At 39.1% G+C, this 16,681-nt stretch overlaps 1 protein-coding gene across 1 annotated transcript in view; it reads left to right on the forward strand.

Moving 5' to 3' along the window:
- CDKAL1 (CDK5 regulatory subunit associated protein 1 like 1) overlaps positions 1 to 16,681 on the forward strand; it is a 2,417,072-nt gene that overhangs the window by 59,962 nt on the left and 2,340,429 nt on the right. The window contains exon 4 of the mRNA XM_053714792.1: positions 6,082 to 6,194. Within this exon, the coding sequence (XP_053570767.1) occupies positions 6,082 to 6,194 (113 nt within the window). The remainder of the gene's footprint in view (positions 1 to 6,081; positions 6,195 to 16,681) is intronic.

Here is a 16,681-nt window from a genome sequence, read left to right on the forward strand (position 1 = left end):
TGCTAAATTTATGCTTTTACTGTGAAAATTTAGTCTCTATAACTACTCCGGTTCATTGTTATTCACCGTGACAGTTTTTCTGTGCTTCTTAAAGGCACAGTAACGTTTTGCATATTGCTTGTAAATTTAGTTGAAAAGTATTTCCAAGCTTGCTAGTCTAATTGCTAGTTTGTTAAACATGTCTGACACAGAGGAATCTCTTTGTGCAATATGTTCAAAAGCCAAGGTGGAGCCCAATAGAAATTTATGTACTAATTGCATTGATGCTACTTTAAATAAAAGTCAATCTGTACATGTTAAGCAACATTCACCAGACAGCGAGGGGGAAGTTATGCCGACTAACTTGCCTCACGTGTCAGTACCTGCATCTCCCGCTCAGGAGGTGCGTGATATTGTAACGCCAAGTACATCAGGGCGGCCATTACAAATCACTCTACAAGACATGGCTAATGTTATGACTGAAGTTTTGTCTAAATTGCCAGAACTTAGGGGTAAACGAGATCACTCTGGGGTGAGAACAGAGTGCGCTGATAATGCTAGGGCCATGTCTGATACTGCGTCACAGTTTGCAGAACATGAGGACGGAGAGCTTCATTCTGCGGGTGACGGATCTGATCCAAATAAACTGGATTCAGATTGCAAATTTTAAGTTTAAGCTGGAAAACCTCCGTGTATTGCTAGGGGAGGTGTTAGCGGCTCTGAATGATTGTAACACAGTTGCAATCCCAGAGAAAATGTGTAGGTTGGATAAATATTTTGCGGTACCGACGAGTACTGACGTTTTTCCTATACCTAGGAGACTTACTGAAATTGTTACTAAGGAGTGGGATAGACCCGGTGTGCCTTTCTCACCCCCTCCTATATTCAGAAAAATGTTTCCAATAGACGCCACCACACGGGACTTATGGCAAACGGTCCCTAAGGTGGAGGGAGCAGTTTCTACTTTAGCTAAGCGTACCACTATCCCGGTGGAGGATAGCTGTGCCTTTTCAGATCCAATGGATAAAAAGTTAGAGGGTTACCTTAAGAAAATGTTTGTTCAACAAGGTTTTATATTGCAACCCCTTGCATGCATTGCGCCTGTCACGGCTGCGGCAGCATTTTGGTTTGAGTCTCTGGAAGAGACCCTTGACTCAGCGCCATTAGATGAGATTACACACAAGCTTAAAACCCTTAAGCTAGCTAATTCATTTATTTCTGATGCCGTAGTACATTTAACTAAACTTACGGCTAAGAATTCCGGATTCGCCATTCAGGCACGCAGAGCGCTGTGGCTAAAATCCTGGTCAGCGGATGTAACTTATAAATCTAAATTACTTAACATACCTTTCAAGGGGCAGACTTTGTTCGGGCCCGGTTTGAAAGAAATTATCGCTGATATTACGGGAGGTAAAGGCCATGCTCTGCCTCAAGACAGAGCCAAACCTAGGGCTAGACAGTCTAATTTTCGTGCCTTTCGTAACTTCAAGGCAGGAGCAGCATCAACTTCCTCTGCTCCAAAACAGGAAGGAGCTGTTGCTCGCTACAGACAAGGCTGGAAACCTAACCAGACCTGGAACAAGGGCAAGCAGGCCAGAAAACCTGCTGCTGCCCCTAAGACAGCATGAAGTGAGGGCCCCCGATCCGGAAACGGATCTAGTGGGGGGCAGACTCTCTCTCTTCGCCCAGGCTTGGGCAAGAGATGTCCAGGATCCCTGGGCGTTGGAGATCATATCTCAGGGATATCTTCTGGACTTCAAAGCTTCTCCTCCACAAGGGAGATTTCATCTTTCAAGGTTGTCAACAAACCAGATAAAGAAAGAGGCGTTTCTACGCTGTGTACAAGACCTTTTTACTAATGGGAGTGATCCACCCAGTTCCGCGGTCGGAACACGGACAAGGGTTTTACTCAAATCTGTTTGTGGTTCCCAAGAAAGAGGGAACCTTCAGACCAATATTGGATTTAAAGATCCTAAACAAATTCCTAAGAGTTCCATCATTCAAGATGGAAACTATTCGGACAATCTTACCCATGATCCAAAGAGGTCAGTACATGACCACAGTGGATTTAAAGAATGCTTACCTTCACATACCGATTCACAAAGAACATTACCGGTATCTAAGGTTTGCCTTCCTAGACAGGCATTACCAGTTTGTAGCTCTTCCCTTCGGGTTGGCTACGGCTCCAAGAATCTTTACAAAGGTTCTGGGCTCTCTTCTGGCGGTACTAAGACCGCGAGGAATCTCGGTAGCTCCATACCTAGACGACATTCTGATACAAGCGTCAAGCTTCCAAACTGCCAAGTCTCATACAGAGTTAGTACTGGCATTTCTAAGGTCGCATGGGTGGAAAGTGAACGAGGAGAAGAGTTCTCTCTTACCACTCACAAGAGTTCCCTTCTTGGGGACTCTTATAGATTCTGTAGAAATGAAAATTTACCTGACAGAGGACAGGTTAACAAAGCTTCTAAATGCTTGCCATGTCCTTCATTCCATTCAACACCCGTCAGTGGCTCAATGCATGGAGGTAATCGGCTTAATGGTAGCGGCAATGGACATAGTTCCTTTTGCACGCCTGCATCTCAGACCGCTGCAATTGTGCATGCTAAGTCAGTGGAATGGGGATTACTCAGATTTGTCCCCTACGCTGAATCTGGATCAAGAGACCAGAGATACTCTTCTATGGTGGCTTTCTCGGCCACATCTGTCCAGGGGGATGCCCTTCAGCAGGCCAGACTGGACAATTGTAACAACAGACGCCAGCCTACTAGGTTGGGGCGCTGTCTGGAATTCCCTGAAGGCTCAGGGATCGTGGACTCAAGAGGAGAGTCTCCTTCCAATAAACATTCTGGAATTGAGAGCAGTTCTCAATGCCCTTCTGGCTTGGTCTCAGTTAGCAACTCTGAGGTTCATCAGGTTTCAGTCGGACAACATCACGACTGTGGCTTACATCAACCATCAGGGAGGGACAAGGAGTTCCCTAGCGATGATGGAAATATCAAAGATAATTCGCTGGGCAGAGTCTCACTCTTGCCACCTGTCAGCGATCCACATCCCAGGCGTGGAAAACTGGGAGGCGGATTTCCTAAGTCGCCAGACTTTTCATCCGGGGGAGTGGGAACTTCATCCGGAGGTCTTTGCCCAAATACTTCGACGTTGGGGCAAACCAGATATGGATCTCATGGCGTCTCGCCAGAACGCCAAGCTTCCTTGTTACGGGTCCAGGTCCAGGGACCCGGGGGCGGTCCTGATAGATGCTTTGACAGCACCTTGGACCTTCAGGATGGCTTATGTGTTTCCACCCTTCCCGATGCTTCCTCGTTTGATTGCCAGGATCAAACAGGAGAAAGCATCAGTGATTCTAATAGCGCCTGCGTGGCCACGCAGGACCTGGTATGCAGATCTAGTGGACATGTCATCCTGTCCACCTTGGTCTCTGCCTCTGAGACAGGACCTTCAAATTCAGGGTCCATTCAAACATCAAAATCTAATTTCTCTGAAGCTGACTGCATGGAAATTGAACGCTTGATTTTATCAAAGCGTGGATTTTCGGAGTCAGTAATTGATACCTTAATACAGGCTAGGAAACCTGTTACCAGGAAAATTTACCATAAGATATGGCGTAAATACTTACACTGGTGCGAATCCAAGAGTTACTCATGGAGTAAGGTTAGGATTCCTAGGATATTGTCTTTTCTACAAGAAGGTTTAGAAAAGGGTTTATCTGCAAGTTCTTTAAAGGGACAGATCTCAGCTCTGTCAATCCTTTTACACAAACGTCTGTCAGAAGTTCCAGACGTTCAGGCTTTTTGTCAGGCTTTGGCTAGGATTAAACCTGTGTTTAAGACTGTAGCTCCACCGTGGAGCTTAAACTTAGTTCTTAACGTTTTACAGGGTGTTCCGTTTGAACCCCTTCATTCCATTGATATCAAGCTGTTATCTTGGAAAGTTCTGTTTTTAATGGCTATTTCCTCGGCTCGTAGAGTCTCTGAGTTATCAGCCTTACATTGTGATTCTCCTTATCTGATTTTTCATTCAGATAAGGTAGTTCTGCGTACTAAACCTGGGTTCTTACCTAAGGTAGTCACTAACAAGAATATCAATCAAGAGATTGTTGTTCCATCATTGTGCCCTAACCCTTCTTCAAAGAAGGAACGACTTCTGCACAATCTAGACGTAGTCCGTGCCCTGAAATTTTATTTACAGGCAACTAAAGATTTTCGCCATACTTCTTCCCTGTTTGTTGTTTATTCTGGACAGAGGAGAGGTCAAAAAGCATCTGCTACCTCTCTCTCTTTTTGGCTTCGTAGCATAATACGTTTAGCCTATGAGACTGCTGGACAGCAACCTCCTGAAAGGATTACAGCTCATTCTACTAGAGCTGTGGCTTCCACTTGGGCCTTTAAGAATGAGGCCTCTGTTGAACAGATTTGCAAGGCTGCAACTTGGTCTTTTCTTCATACTTTTTCCAAATTTTACAAATTTGACACTTTTTTGCTTCTTCGGAGGCTGTTTTTGGGAGACAGGTTCTTCAGGCAGTGGTTCCTTCCGTATAAAGATCCTGCCTGTCCCTCCCGTCATCCGTGTACTTTAGCTTTGGTATTGGTATCCCATAAGTAATGGATGACCCGTGGACTGACTACACTTAACAGGAGAAAACATAATTTATGCTTACCTGATAAATTCCTTTCTCCTGTAGTGTAGTCAGTCCACGGCCCGCCCTGTTTTTTATGGCAGGTCTAAATTTTAAAATTATACTCCAGTCACCACTGCACCCTATAGTTTCTCCTTTCTCGTTTGGTTTTCGGTCGAATGACTGGGTGTGACGTAGAGGGGAGGAGCTATATAGCAGCTCTGCTTGGGTGATCCTCTTGCACTTCCTGTTGGGGAGGAGTTAATATCCCATAAGTAATGGATGACCCGTGGACTGACTACACTACAGGAGAAAGGAATTTATCAGGTAAGCATAAATTATGTTTTAATAGATACAGTGTTCTTATTATAATTTAATATATCCATTTAGATATTTTGGCTACATATGTTTGTACACATATAGGTTTTGATATAAGACGAACATCGTACTCATTTCACCCCATATCCTCTGCCCTAGCCTTCTTTTAGTGCTCTTCTAATTGTAACTAGCCATAGAACAAGCTATGCTATAGTTTGTTCCCAGGTTGAGTGCTTCTCTCTTTTTCTTATTTACGTCCCTCTTTCTGTCTGCAAGATGCCTTTTTTTTCCAACGAGACCCCTTTCTATAACAAATCTGATATGAAAATATTCTGCACTAAATTTGCTGTGTTTTCTGAAGTTACACCTAAGTTGCTAAAACAATTGCAAACTCGACACGTTCTAAAGGTTGCATCAAGTGACCAATACATGAAATTTCACGTAAGAAACCAGATGTTAATTGAAGGAACGCCTGTAAAACGTATACTCGGTAAGATAAGGGAAGAGATAAATAATCATTGTTGAACATGATCTTTACAACATCGCCCAAGTGCCTGAATCTGGCCATTGTCTTGAAACCCCCAGTTTTATTATTTGCCCCAACTTGAAATATAATTTGCATGCTCTTTGTTTGTTCGATTTTCTACTATCTCTAGAAAGTTACAAGGTTTGCTTAGTTGACATACCATATATCTCACATTCTGCAATTTTCTGCTTTTTTTTTTTTCTTTGTGTGATACTTGGGTTTAATTCATATGTTATGAACTGCTGCTTATATCAATAAAGTTGAAATAGGATGAGCTGAATCAGGTGTGAGAGAGAAAAAACGCAGAGATAAAGGGTACACGAGAAAGCAGTTTTAGGAAAAAATTAGATGTTTCCATTAAGAGATTAGATGGATGAGCTGTAAGTGAAGACCAGGCTTGAGAAATCCTGAGAACCAGTTTGCAACCACAACTCATAAAATTGTATATTGATATGTAGAATAGTCCAAAAGTAAGACTCCTGTTCTTACTCTTGAAATATGTTTTTGTTGCTTATTTTATTGTTTAGAGCATATTTTATTAATCTTGTCGTCTTTCAAGCCTGAACATATACATCATTCACATTTTGTGCACCCTGTGTATTATAGTGTTCATATCTTTTTACAGCACAATACCAGGCACCCAGAAGATCTGGATTCGTACATGGGGCTGCTCACATAACAACTCTGATGGAGAGTACATGGCAGGTCAGCTTGCTGCGTATGGCTACAGCATAACAGGTATAAAACTTTATTAGATTTGTTAGCTAGAACCAACCACAGCATCTGAAACAAATCAGGTTTATTTAAGTAATGTACTCCTATCTTTCAAGAAGCACTCTAGGTGGACTTTTCCATTAGGCATGTGTTTTATAGTATTTTTCTCTTAGCTTTTGCATATTTGTGATTTGAAGTTTCACTGTTTTTATGTGTGCTCACAAGATCTGATAAATTTAAATAAAAAAAAACTATTTTTTATCCTGCTGTGCCACATTAATTGGGTCTGAGGTGTAGCTTACATTTTATATAGCTTTTACAAGGATGTCCTTATTATACCAAGTATTTGGAGACGTTTTAGATTTAAGGGACATAAACCTTAAATTGAGTGTCCCATAAATGTTTACTAAAGTTTTGCAAAATACTTTGATGTAATTTCATTACATTATGTTTTATCACACTCCCATGAGAGGAAGTGTACATACTAGATCCCCTGGTGCCACCCACTTTATTACGGTTTCAAGACCATGAACATGACTTTACCACAATTCATGTACCAGTGGAGTCCCCAGATCTCAATCCATTGAACATTTGTGGGATCAATTTGAACAACTTGTACACTTAATGAACATGATTACTACAAGTAATATAAGCTATCCCCTGTTCCATTCTTTCGTCGCTCATACACGCCCCCTTGGGTAAAAGTCCCATCTATTGGATAAGCCATAGCTTATATTACTTGTAGTAATCATGTTAACATCCAGGCATAATATTTGGTGTTAAGGTTTGTGAACCTTATGTAAAGTGATCAGCCTCACATTCTAATAGTTTAAGGTGTTCAGGGACTTGATCATTGCATTACGGCTATTTAATATTTGTAGGGGAGTAACCCAATGTGATGTAAACAGGGTTGTGTTGTTTGTGATAGTCCACTTCTCCACATAGGGGTGTTATGCGGTTTGCAAGGTGGCATTCGATGAGGACATTGGGGCATTACTTAAGCTTTTTAATCCATACACTAATAATTTTACTTAAGATTTTGCTGCTGGGCAAACAGTTTATTATTATTTCTCACTTTTTATAAGAATGTACACATGATAATATATTTTGAACATACATTTACATGTATTGGTTTTGACCAAGAATTTGCACACGTTCTCCAGTGATTGGAGGTTCAATTGGGGAGGGTTTTGTATGCCTTTATAAGTCTGTTTGTTTGTAGTTTTCACTTGTCAGAGGAAGGGACGTGTGTGTCCCGAAACATCACATTTATTAAATTTCATCACGATTGAAGTCTGAAATCCAGAGTGCTTTATTTTTTACACACTTTTATGTGATATATATATATATATATATATATATATATATATATATATATATATATATATATATATATATATATATATATATATATATATATATATATATATATATATATATATATATATATATAAATAATATATCTATCATATATAGAAAGTAACAGCACCACTGCATCAATATTCTTAAAGGTGAATTATTTCTTTCTTTATTGGTGATATCACAACCATTAAAACAGCGACGTTTCAGACCTACATGGTCCTTAATCATGCATAGTTAAAACACGGTAAAACACACATTTAAAAAGGGTGGTGTAACCAATCAGATTTCAGCTCACATTATTAATTAAATTAACCCATACCTATCCAGACATGAAAATACAAGTATTAACTTTTTCTATTAGTGGCCTCTAGTAGTACCATATAGAATGTCACCCTATTTCAATATCAGAAAATTCATAAAAACAAATACAAATCATAGTCCCTATTCAGACCATAAGGATGTAGTGTATTTAATTTCTTGATCCACCAGACCTCCTTTTGTTTTAATTTCTATATATGGACTGTATCTGTTTGGGTTTTTGCTGATAGCCCATTGTAACGAGCACACAGCAAGGTAAAAAAGCTCAATAGTGCTGGACTCTATCTGTTTATTTTGTGTGTGTGTATATATATATATATATATAAGTCTACACACCCCTGTTAAAATGGCTGGTTTCTGTGATGTAAAAAAATGAGACAAAGATAAATAATTTCAGAACTTGTTCCACCTTTAATGTGACCTATAAACTATGCAACTCAATTGAAAAACAAACTAAAATCTTTTAGGTGAAGGGAAGTAAACATAAAATAATACTTTGTTGAAGCACCTTTTGATTTTATTACAGCACTCAGTCTTTTGGGGTATGAGTCTATCAGCATGGCACATCTTGACTTGGCAAGATTTGCCCACTCTTCTTTGCAAAAACACTCCATTTCTGTCAGATTGCTAGGGCATCTTCTGTGCACAGCCCTCCTCAGATCACCCCACAGATTTTCGATTGGATTCAGGTCTGGGCTCTGGCTGGGCCATCCCAAAACTTTAATCTTCTTCTGGTGAAGCCATTCCTTTGTTCATTTGGATGTATGCTTTGGGTCGTTGTCATGCTGAAAGATGAAGTTCCTCTTCATGTTCAGCTTTCTAGCAGAATCCTAAAGGTTTTGTGTCAATATTGACTGGAATTTGGAACTGTTCATAATTCCCTCTACCTTGAATAAGGCCCCAGTTCCAGCTGAAGAAAAACAGACCCAAAGCATGATGCTGCCATCACCATGTTTCACTGTGGGTATGGTGGTGTTTTGGTGATATGCAGTGTTGTTTTTGCGCCAAACATATCTTTTGGAATTATTGCCAAAAAGTTCAACCTTGGTTTCATCAGACCATAACACCTTTTCTCACGTGCTTTTGGGACACTTCAGATGTGTTTTTGCTAAATTTAGCTGGGCTTGGATGTTTTTCTTTGTAAGAAAAGGCTTCCGTCTTGCCATCTACCCCAAAGCCCAAACATATGAAGAATACAGGAGATTGTTGTCACATGTACCACACAGCCAGTACTTGCCAGATATTCCTGCAGTTCCTTTAAATGTTGCTGTAGCCCTCTTGGTAGCCTCCCAGACCAGTTTTCTTCTCGTCTTTTCATCAATTTTGGAGGGACATCCAGTTCTTGGTAATGTCATTGTTGTGCCATATGTTCTCCACTTGATGGTGACTGTCTTCACTGTGTTCCATGGTATATCTAATGCCTTGGCAATTCTTTTGTACCCTTCTCCTGACTAATACCTTTTTAACAATGAGATCCCTCTGATGCTTTGGAAGCTCTCTGCGGACCATGGCTTTTGTGTAGGACGTGACTAAGAAAATGTCAGGAAAGACCTACTAGAACAGCTGAACTTTATTCAGGGTTAATCAGAGGCACTTTAAATTATGGCTGGTGTGTGATGACTCTTATTTAACATGGTTTTGAATGTCATTGCTTAATTCTGAACACAGCTACATCCCCAGTTATAACATACACTTATGCAACCACATTATTTTGTGTTTTTTTGTTTACTTCCCTCCACCTTAAAGATTTCAGTTTGTTTTTCAATTGAGTTGTGTAGTTTTTTTTTTTTTTTTTTTTTTTTTTTACCATCACAGAAACCTGACATTTTACAGGGGTGTGTAGACTTTTTATATCCACTGTGTGTGTGTGTGTATATATATATATATACACACACACACACACACACACACACACACACACACACACACACACACACACACACACACCCACACACCACGGAAGGGGACTGCACTCCTAGACTGGACCGTGTACACATCCCATGACCATGCAACATGCTCAGCCCTGGGTGCTCAGTGGCACTCACAAGAAGCTGTGCTGTCCCCAGAGTCACAGGCAGTTAACCCCAGACCGGTCTGGGTGCAAGAACCATAGGGGAAATTACGAAACAAATTAATACAACACACATAGAAAACCCTGCACTCACTAGCAAGCTCTCAGCAAAAAATGGAAAGGTTAGTTACTCCATCTGGCCAAATGGGACAAGCCCAGGTGTGTTATATACTGTATGTATGTAGGATATCTAAGGGATAATGTATCCAGAGGTGCAAAGGGGCATAATTAGTATTGTCAATAATTAAAGCGAAAACAATAATAAAACAGTATTCCCTATGCCAGCACTATCCATAGTAAATCTATAAAAAAAGATAAAGCAATCAAACACTGAGTAGAGGCTTCCGGTGTGATGGAAACAAGTCCCTCTACCACAAATACGAGGATGCTTCTAAGTCAAATGAAAAAATACATTGTACAAGCTTGCACTCACTGGTCTTTTTTTTGTGAAATAATTTTACTTGAAAAACTGTGACGTTTCGAGGACAATGTATCCCCTTCTTCAGACAATGCGTGCAACAAACAATAGTGAAATGGAAACAAAAAATGGAACGAGCACAGAAAAAGCAGAGTGACAGTTTTCAATCAATCATTCATACTACCGCTATTAACTCTGTGAAACACTCTGCTTTTTCTGTGCTTGTTCCATTTTTTGTTTCCATTTCTCCACAGTTCTCTTATCCTGCACTTGGGCTGTCACTAATTATGTATGAGCCGGGATGGCTCATTTAAATCCTTTATTATATGATAGCACTTGTTTGTTTACATTGTGACCTATAGGTCACCATAGTTACCAGTTTGGCGGTTTTTAGTTCTAATTGAGGGGAGGGGTTTGTTTGACACAGTGTATAAAGTCACTATTGTTTGTTGCACGCATTGTCTGAAGAAGGGGATACATTGTCCTCGAAACGTCAGTTTTTCAAGTAAAATTATTTCACAAAAAAGACCAGTGAGTGCAAGCTTGTTGTTTTTCTGTACTAATTTCTACTGGCAGTTGCTGAAAGGTGAGAGTGCACCTATATATATATATACGTGTGTATATATATATATTGCAATAATGACTAAAGTGCCTAAGCTAAAAAAAAAAGTAATATGATATATCTCTACCAATTGCCATTGGGATAACATTAAATTCCCATTGCAATGTATAGAGCTCATGAGATGGACCAATGTATGGTCAATTGCTTCCAGTGTTCATAGGCCTATACAGGGAGTGCAGAATTATTAGGCAAATGAGTATTTTGACCACATCATCCTCTTTATGCATGTTGTCTTACTCCAAGCTGTATAGGCTCGAAAGCCTACTACCAATTAAGCATATTAGGTGATGTGCATCTCTGTAATGAGAAGGGGTGTGGTCTAATGACATCAACACCCTATATCGGGTGTGCATAATTATTAGGCAACTTCCTTTCCTTTGGCAAAATGGGTCAAAAGAAGGACTTGACAGGCTCAGAAAAGTCAAAAATAGTGAGATATCTTGCAGAGGGATGCAGCACTCTTAAAATTGCAAATCAACAATCAAGCGTTTCATTCAAAATAGTCAACAGGGTCGCAAGGCGCAAAATAACTGCCCATGAACTGAGAAAAGTCAAGCATGCAGCTGCCAAGATGCCACTTGCCACCAGTTTGGCCATATTTCAGAGCTGCAACATCACTGGAGTGCCCAAAAGCACAAGGTGTGCAATACTCAGAGACATGGCCAAGGTAAGAAAGGCTGAAAGACGACCACCACTGAACAAGACACACAAGCTGAAACGTCAAGACTGGGCCAAGAAATATCTCAAGAATGATTTTTCTAAGGTTTTATGGACTGATGAAATGAGAGTGAGTCTTGATGGGCCAGATGGATGGGCCCGTGGCTGGATTGGTAAAGGGCAGAGAGCTCCAGTCCGACTCAGATGCCAGCAAGGTGGAGGTGGAGTACTGGTTTGGGCTGGTATCATCAAAGATGAGCTTGTGGGGCCTTTTCGGGTTGAGGATGGAGTCAAGCTCAACTGCCAGTTTCTGGAAGACACCTTCTTCAAGCAGTGGTACAGGAAGAAGTCTGCATCCTTCAAGAAAAACATGATTTTCATGCAGGACAATGCTCCATCACACGCGTCCAAGTACTCCACAGCGTGGCTGGCAAGAAAGGGTATAAAAGAAGAAAATCTAATGACATGGCCTCCTTGTTCACCTGATCTGAACCCCATTGAGAACCTGTGGTCCATCATCAAATGTGAGATTTACAAGGAGGGAAACCAGTACACCTCTCTGAACAGTGTCTGGGAGGCTGTGGTTGCTGCTGCACGCAATGTTGATGGTGAACAGATCAAAACACTGACAGAATCCATGGATGGCAGGCTTTTGAGTGTCCTTGCAAAGAAAGGTGGCTATATTGGTCACTGATTTGTTTTTGTTTTGTTTTTGAATGTCAGAAATGTATATTTGTGAATGTTGAGATGTTATATTGGTTTCACTGGTAAAAATAAATAATTGAAATGGGTATATATTTGTTTTTTGTTAAGTTGCCTAATAATTATGCACAGTAATAGTCACCTGCACACACAGATATCCCCCTAAAATAGCTAAAACTAAAAACAAACTAAAAACTACTTCCAAAACTATTCAGCTTTGATATTAATGAGTTTTTTTGGGTTCATTGAGAACATGGTTGTTGTTCAATAATAAAATTAATCCTCAAAAATACAACTTGCCTAATAATTCTGCACTCCCTGTAAATGGCTAATAGGGAGGCCTTATATATCAATTCATAGGTCCCAAAACAGTCTCTTAAACGTAATCTAGGCTATGGGTGTGATACACCTAAAATACGAGGGTTTAGACAGCAGGCAATGTCCGTTGTAGTTAGTAACAGCTATAAAGCAAATCAAGCAATGCAAGCTGTACAGATGGTATGTAGCAGCATATGAGCGGTAAGGCAGCAGATAGTCAGTCAGTGTAAGCACAGACCAGTTATGCATGAGAATGTGACCAATAAACCCCCAGATCGCACTGAGTATACCACCTTCAGGGTACAACCTACAGAGGACTTTGCCCTTGCCTAAGGGACCCTTCTAGTGGGATAATAAACTGGTTAAATCTCACAGTTCTTGGTATTATGTATGCCGGTCCGGTCACTGAGATGGATGATACTGGTCACTTAAGCTTCGAATACTCTTCACCTGTAGCCGCTTGGTTCCAAAACCGTAGTAGGTAACTTTTGCTGTGCCTCGCTGCTTGGAAGTGGTGTATAACGTAATCCCAACAGGCTCAGTGGTTAAGGACCCTCGGCCTGTCTGAGGTTATTAAAACAAACAAACAAACGCTACACGTGTTTTGCCGCTGGGAGAGATCTGTGCGGCTTCTTAATGGCATAACTTTCCTGAAGTTACACAGCAATTACGGTATATTCACCAGTGTCGCCATCCAGGCAGTTTTGCATTCCCTTGACAGTCTGAATCAGCACTAGCCTGCACCGTTCTCTGCGGCTGCTGACTCGCTCACTCCCTGTCACTGACTACATGTGCAGTTACAAGCAAATTGAGGAGACTACACGTGCAGTCAGGACTCAGGAGCCAATGTGCGCGCCTCTAATGGGAAGATCTTTTCCAGGTGAGCAGCACCAATAGGTAAAGGTTGGAAACCAAAAAAAAAAACAAAAAACACCCCTAATTTAAATCAGGGGACAGAAGTGCTGCCTATACTCGGGACAATACGGTATGTGTGTCAGTTCCAAAACGCAAGTGAATATCGCAACAATGTGAGTCACACATAACTTTTTGTATTCCAATGGATATTAAAATTGTTTACACTATACTGTAGTCTATCAAGTGTGAAAGCATTGTCTAAAAACAAAAACAAAATGTACATACCTTAATTAAAAAGTACTGTGCTGAAAAATACTGTTATCTGAGTAAGTAGTATTTTTTTTTTCCACTGGTGGGGTTTATATAAAGGTGTGTATGTGTTTTTTTTTTTTTAATTTATTTTTTTATATGTGTATATATGGTGGAAAAATGGCGCCAATAGACTTGTTCGACAGTTTTGCCACTAACCTTCAATTTGTACAGAGAGCAATATCTGTGAAGCACAATAAAAATAGGTATGCCTGTAGTTTTCATAGGTCTAGCAACAAAAAAAACCAAAAAAATACCGCTCCATCTGTTTAAACGATGTGATAGGAAAAATTCTCTGCTACTTTTTGTGTTTTTTCGCTGATATTCCTGGTAAAGAAGGGGTAAAAATATTTGCTGTAATTGCTTTCTACCACTTGATGGCAGCAGAGGCTAATTTAAAGGCCATGCAATTCAATGGAATAATATTGGTGTCATAAAGGCAAGCGTTTGATTCTTTTTATCATTTTTATATAAATGGTCTATACGAATACAAATCAAAATGTACAAATACGTGTTTTTTTTTGGGGAGTTTTTTTGGAAATATATTTTTTTCTTTTAGAATTCAAATCTTGAATTACAAATACAATTCTTTTTTTTGGAAGTACATTCTTCTTTTTTTTGGAATTACACTTGTCTTTTGGAAATTCAATACGGTTTTTGGAAGGTTTTTTTTTTTTTTTTAATAAAAAAAAAAAAAAAAAAAAAAAAAAATTACACTTCCAGTTTGTGTTAAAACATAAATCTAGTTACAGTTTTGCTAAATGACTTGTGACAGCATTCCTTTCAGTAGTCTCCCTGTGAACTAGCTGCTCGTTTTTGCTTTCAATTAATAATGCAACAGAGGACTATAGCATGTGGTCTTCTTTCAGACTGGCCTTGTTAAAGCATGTTGTATGGTAAAACAAAGTGTTTATTCTGCCTAGTTTATACAATAATGTAAGAAGGGATATAGATTTTGATGATTTCATCACAGCTTTTATATTGGCAGCTTTTCTTATGCACATTTAATTGAAAGTAAAAGAGCAGCTACTTCCCATGCAAACTACTAAAGTGAATTCTGTGACATCACCAGTCATTTAGCAAAACGGGAACTAGATTTATTTTTGACAGTGTTTTGACGCATACTAAAAGAATTGACTTCCGAATGATGCAATCTTATTATATATAATATATACCTTTTTTAGTGCAGGGACTCTGCTTTGTTCTAATACAGTAAAATACAACATGATGTACTGTTTTTTTTTTTTTTTTTTTTTTTAACCAATATACTGATGTTTAATATATACCCAGTCCATCTAACATCAAGGCATCATACACTAAGACCAACATAAACTATGCATTTGTAACCTGAGTAACTGGATTTAAACAGTACTTAGAATGTCTCAAATTTTCCTCTGTTTAAAAAAGAAACAAAAGAAACCCCTAGCTGACTGCTGCACTACTGGTGCAGTAGTGACAGTGCTGTTGGGCCCAGCTGTGGACCCTGAGCCTTAGAATGAATAACTATTTTGAAATGTCTCTAGTTCCCATAGCATAAAATGTATTCCTATATTGTGATCTTGCAAGTAACTAGCTGATTTTTAGAATTCTGTTCAGACTTGCATTGTTTCTTTTGCATTATGTTTAAATCCTTTTACTTTCTAAATCTCATGTATGTGATTTTAGGCACCTAAAATGCATTTTATGTTCTTATATTTTTGTTAAAGGGACAGTAGAGTCCAAATTAAAGTTTCATGATTCAGATAGGGCATGTCATTTTAAACAATTTTCCAATTTTACTTTTATCAAATTTGCTTTGTTCACTTGATATTCTTAGTTGAAAGCTAAACCATATGCTAATTTCTAAGCCATTGGAGGCCACTTCTTATCTAAATGCATTTGACAGTTTTTCACAGCTATAGGGTGTTCGTTAATGTGTTTTCATATAGATAACGTTGTGCTCACGCCCGTCGAGTTATTTGAGTCGGCACTAATTGCTTGAAATGCAAGTCTGTCAAAAGACCTGAGATAATGGGGCAGTCTGCAGAGGCTTAGATACAAGGTAATTACAGAGGTAAAAAGTATATTTCTATAACAGTGTTGGTTATGCAAAACTGGTGAATGGGTAATAAAGGGATTATCTATCTTTTTAAACAATAGCATTGTTGGTGTTTACTGTCCCTTTTTAAAATTGCAATCTCTATCCGAATCATCATGAATTTTAACCCTTTAAGGACACAGCTTTCAGTTTGCTCAATTGTTTTATGACGGAAAAATTCTGTCATATGTCCTTAAGAGGTTAAAGGGACATGAAACCCAAAATGTTTCTTTCATTATTTAGGTTGAACATACAATTTTAAACAACTTTCCAGTTTACTTCTATTATCAAATGATGATAATAATGAACACATGGATGAGCCAACGAATATATATTTAATATGGTACAGAGTACGCCCACTTCTGCCAACTCATAAGAGGTAATATTTGTAATCATCATGTACATACTATAGTTTTCAAGAGGGGCTGCAAAATACATCAGACATTTGTAAATAATCTTGTCACTTTGCTCAGTTACTGAGGAGAAAATATCAATCAAAAATCAATGAGTACCGGCACCTTTTTTTTATTTAAAAATACAGGCACCTTTTTCTTAGATATATGTATAGAGATAGATACTTCTGTCTAAATCATGAATGTCTAATTTAGGACTTCCGTTTTAATTTTGACTTTACTGTCTTTCTGTCACCTTTTCAAACCAAAAATGATGGTTCCATTAATTATTTGTATTTATTTTTTAGCCACATGCATGCACCGTATAGGTAATGATGTGATCATCTAGAATGGGATTTAAATGTTGTTCTGATTATTCAGTAAAGTTCTCCTCTGTGAAAAGCAAAGTT

Source organism: Bombina bombina, chromosome 5, assembly GCF_027579735.1.
Source record: "Bombina bombina isolate aBomBom1 chromosome 5, aBomBom1.pri, whole genome shotgun sequence".
NCBI lineage: Eukaryota > Metazoa > Chordata > Amphibia > Anura > Bombinatoridae > Bombina > Bombina bombina.